The 4,170-nt window shown below is 46.1% G+C and overlaps 1 protein-coding gene across 1 annotated transcript; it reads right to left on the bottom strand.

Annotated features, from left to right (window-relative positions):
* Positions 1-411: 411 nt before the first annotated feature.
* Positions 412-3,303, bottom strand: LOC132344753 (proline-, glutamic acid- and leucine-rich protein 1-like). The gene is made up of 2 exons (XM_059884423.1): positions 1,379-3,303; positions 412-591 (listed from the first exon to the last, which is right to left on the bottom strand). The coding sequence occupies exon 1, from the start codon at positions 3,053-3,055 to the stop codon at positions 2,504-2,506; it is 552 nt and encodes a 183-aa protein (XP_059740406.1). The 5' UTR covers positions 3,056-3,303; the 3' UTR covers positions 412-591; positions 1,379-2,503.
* Between the last annotated feature and the right edge of the window lie 867 nt (positions 3,304-4,170).

Here is a 4,170-nt window from a genome sequence, read left to right as displayed (position 1 = left end):
CTGAGAAACTTCACTTTCACTTTTCACTTTTCATTTTCATCCACTGGAGAAGGAAATGGCAACCCACTCCAGTGTTCTTGCCTGGAGAATCCCAGAGGCGTGGGAGCCTGGTGGGCTACGGTCTATGGGGTCGCACAGAGTCGGACACGATTGAAGCGACTTAGCAGCAGCAGAGGCTAGGGCACCATCACACAAATTATTTACAATCTTATATTTTAATATATTTGGGGCTGCAATAAAGGGATTTAAAACAGGCTTGACAAATAGCTGAAAGAAATCCCTTTCAATGACAGTAAGGTGGGCCAAAATAAATAGAACAATGATAGATTTGAGTCAGTGTTATTTATGTGAGGAAAAAAAAAAAAAAACTACACCTTATTACTTTTAAACAAGCTTTTATTTCCAGTGTGAACAATACTATCAAATTATCTGTAAAAGTTAAGAGTAAAGTCAGATGTCAGTAGTTAATACCACTTTGGGGCGTTGAAACTTTGAAACAAAATTAGTATTTTAGCCTAATGAAAACAAGAATATCCGTGAAGAACAAATTCATCTTTCCTTTTGCTGTCTGCTTCTTTCTATGCCTTCCCACTGTAGGATGAATAAGAGCCAATTAACAATTGTACCCCAATAACGTGCACCAGTGACTTTCTAAATATGAGTCAACACTATGTACATCTATTTTCTCAATGAGGAGAACACAAAATGCTTTCTTCTTGTAACCCAGACCCTTGGTGATCCGGGTGCACATCATTTCGTCACACCAACCTTATCTCCCTCTTGCCCATCACTATAAGTGCGTGTTTGTTTGCTGTTGTTGTTTTCATGAAAGGCCACTCTGTGATTGATAACCAATAACAGTACTATGACTGACTTTCTTTTCTTTTGAATAAAACATCTAAATTGAACTAATATTTGTGAATTAATCCTGAAATGCAGTTCTCCTGAAACCCTTAACGTCTTACTACTTTGTAAGGAATCACTTTCTCAAAGTCATCATCAGTACAGGAGACTACAATTCTGTGGCCTGGCGATGATGATACAGCTAATGCACGACCTAGTCACTGTAGCTGCTGCTTCTGGTGACGATTCTCTAAAGAAGCACTGGTCTCTATTTCCAGGTCTGATAAATTCCCCATCTGTAGTAGTCTTAAAGCAACAGGACAAAGGACTTGTGGCTATAAATGAAATACATTTCAGAACATACTGCCTCCTACATTGTCTAGAATTCATTATTAACAACAAACTGTTTTTTCCAAAATTAAATTTCAACAATTTTCCTATTTACTTTACAGAAGAAAAATTAAAAATATAAAGCTGTTAGTAATAGGTACGTGTCAGGAATGGTTACGTCATACTAAAGCCTATACAATAATACCTGTTTTATCCAGAGCTGCCCTGTGCTGAGACCACATCCATTTAGAGTCCTTCTCCAGGTTTTTCATTTCCATCCTCTTCCTCTTCATCAGAGTTTTCATACTGATCCTCACCCTCATCATTAGGGCAGAATGATGCAGACTTTGGGGTCAAAAGTTGGTGGGAAAAATATCCCAACTTAAAATCAGCAGCAGAGTCTAGGCCTGAGAGAAGAGAAACATGTTTAAAGAAAGAAAAAACAAATAATAGCTGGACATGTTTCTACTGGTTGATACATTTCTAGCCCCACCCCCACCCCCCAATTCTGCTGCCTGACAATTTTCACAAACGTTTTTCCCCTCTTTCCAGTAGATCTCACACACTATGCTTCTGATTACTTCTAGCCCCTTTGGAGAAGGGATCCGAATCATTTGATACTGATACTGCATGTGTGTTGTCAGAATCTCAATGGAAAACGTTCGTTTGATTTAAAGACAAATACTGTGGGGAAGCTCACAGATTCCTCAACTGCTGAAAAGTGCCCCTGTGCTATGTCATCATTTTCTCAGACCCTCCTATGGAGAATCTCCACATTTTTTAAAGCCGTCGACCAAAAGGGAAGGATGCCATTTGTTTGCCCCTAGGGCTACAGTCCATGGGGTCGCTAAGAGTCGGACACGACTGAGTGACTTCACTTTCACTTTTCACTTTCATGCACTGGAGAAGGAAATGGCAACCCACTCCAGTGTTCTTGCCTGGAGAATCCCAGGGACAGGGGAGCCTGGTGGGCTGCCGTCTATGGGGTCGCAGAGTCGGACATGACTGAAGCGACTTAGCAGCAGCAGGTTCTTAGAAGGCAGCATGCTTTTTCTTGAGACCATCAAGGTCTATAGAATTGGGCTTCCATTTGTGCTGCTTTCCAATTGTGCCAGGAGGTTTTTTGAGAGCTCTGATCCGCTGCTTAACCGCTAGAGACCTGCCTTTGAGCTGGATGGCCCCACGGGGGCCGCAGGGCCTAAAGGCTCAGCTACCACTTGCCCGCCTCCTCCCCTCCGGGACCACAGACCTCGGCCTCCCAGTCCTCAGAGGCAGCAGTCAGGACCTCGCTCGCCCAGAACTCAGCCTCCAACGCCGGTTCCTCTGCCTTCTAGGATGCAGGCCCCTCCGCAGGATCCCGCAGCTCCCAGGGTGGAGCGCCCTCCACTGGGTACTCCCCCTGCAAGACTTTGCCTCTCTTTCCCAGGTCGTCCTGCTCCTGAGGAGGCACCGGACCTTCTCCAGGCTCCGAGGGTGCTTGGGAGCGGCCCCTGGCCATCAGGCAGTCAGCGTGAGGCCGGAACAGGACACGTCTGTTGTTACGGAAATTGCGTAGACAGGAGTTGACCTGACTCCAGAACAGGGGCCCACACCTCTCCGCAGGGAACTCAAGGCCTGCAACCACTGCCGCACCCTCCTGCTCATTCTCGTCCTCCTCTTCTGTGTCTTCCTCTTCCTCCACGTCCTCCAACTCGAAATCAATCTCACCCTCTTCCTCATCCTCCTCCATCTCCTCTACATCTTCCTCCATCTCCTCCTCTTCTAACAGCTGTCTACCACATTCCTCTTCCACTGCATCCTGTGGCCAACCCTGGTCCCCGGGCAGGGCTCTGGAGACCTCCAAGGAAGCCAGAAGAGCCGTGGCCTCCTCGATTCCTTCCATCCCCTCCTAAGCAATGCCTGGACCCCAAGGAGACTGGGAGCCTGCAGTGACGTCTGCGGGGAAGTTGGCGGCTGCCGGGCTGAGTGTCACTGCCGGGCTGAGTGTCGCGCCGAGGAGACGCTGTTGGCAGTGGGACCTTAGGGTGGGGGTGGGGCAGCAGAGACGAAGGCTGCACGGGGAACAGGAGTTTTCGAAGGTGCTGGTGTGGGACACTACCCCCCCCCGCCCCCCACGACAGGAAAGGCAAGGGGGTGGCACGCAGACCTGCCCACTAAGACCAAGGCTGAGCTGGCGGCAGACAGGCGCCAAACACCCTGATGGGCTGGCGATGGTAAGTGGAACTGGAAGGGTCAACCGGGGACCACTTCCTCCAGCGCCAGCTCTAAGTTCATCTGCCAGGAGGCAAGGATTGGCGTGACCGCTGACCAATGAGTGATAAAGGCTTTCAGACTGCATGGAAGCCTTCCAGCCCCAGGTCTTACTTTGAGCCCACAGGAGTCCCTTCCTTTACATTGCACCCTTGCGAAAACAAAACGGCAATGTCCCTATAGGGCGGCACCCTGGGGTATGGGAACCTGGATGTGGTGCCCGGTTGCCACCCTGTGACAGCTCAGGCCATCACAGATATGCTCATTTTTTTTTTAAGTTAATAGAGGCTCGCTAAAGCCTTGAGAAAGAACATCAAAAGAAAGAGATGGAGAAATTGGAAAACACGAACTGAATTAAACGGGAGCACTGAATATGAAATAGAAAAAGTGAAACAAACTAGATAAAAGTTAAAGATCATCATATAGTCCAGTTGTTTTTAAGCATGGCTGCTCATTAGAAACATGTCTGTAGGTTTGGAGAATAAAAGCAATACCATGGCATTTTTCAAAAAATTCCAAGATAATTCTGATATGTGTCAGGATTTTAAAAAGTGATTACAAATTTTTCTATTCAGTGGTAATTTTGGTGATATAGAATTCTATTACTTTTCTGTTGACCAATCATGTTACAATGGTATTAAGTGAATAATAGTTGCATACTCACTAGTATGTATAATATATATACTTTAGAAAACATATTGTTTGCCTAACTAAAAAATTTATGACATTTTGATTCCTCTTGTTTGA

Source organism: Bos taurus, unplaced genomic scaffold, assembly GCF_002263795.3.
Source record: "Bos taurus isolate L1 Dominette 01449 registration number 42190680 breed Hereford unplaced genomic scaffold, ARS-UCD2.0 Leftover_ScbfJmS_1732, whole genome shotgun sequence".
Lineage (NCBI taxonomy): Eukaryota > Metazoa > Chordata > Mammalia > Artiodactyla > Bovidae > Bos > Bos taurus.
Note: the sequence above shows the minus strand (reverse complement) of the source record. Positions and strands in the feature narration are given on the sequence as shown.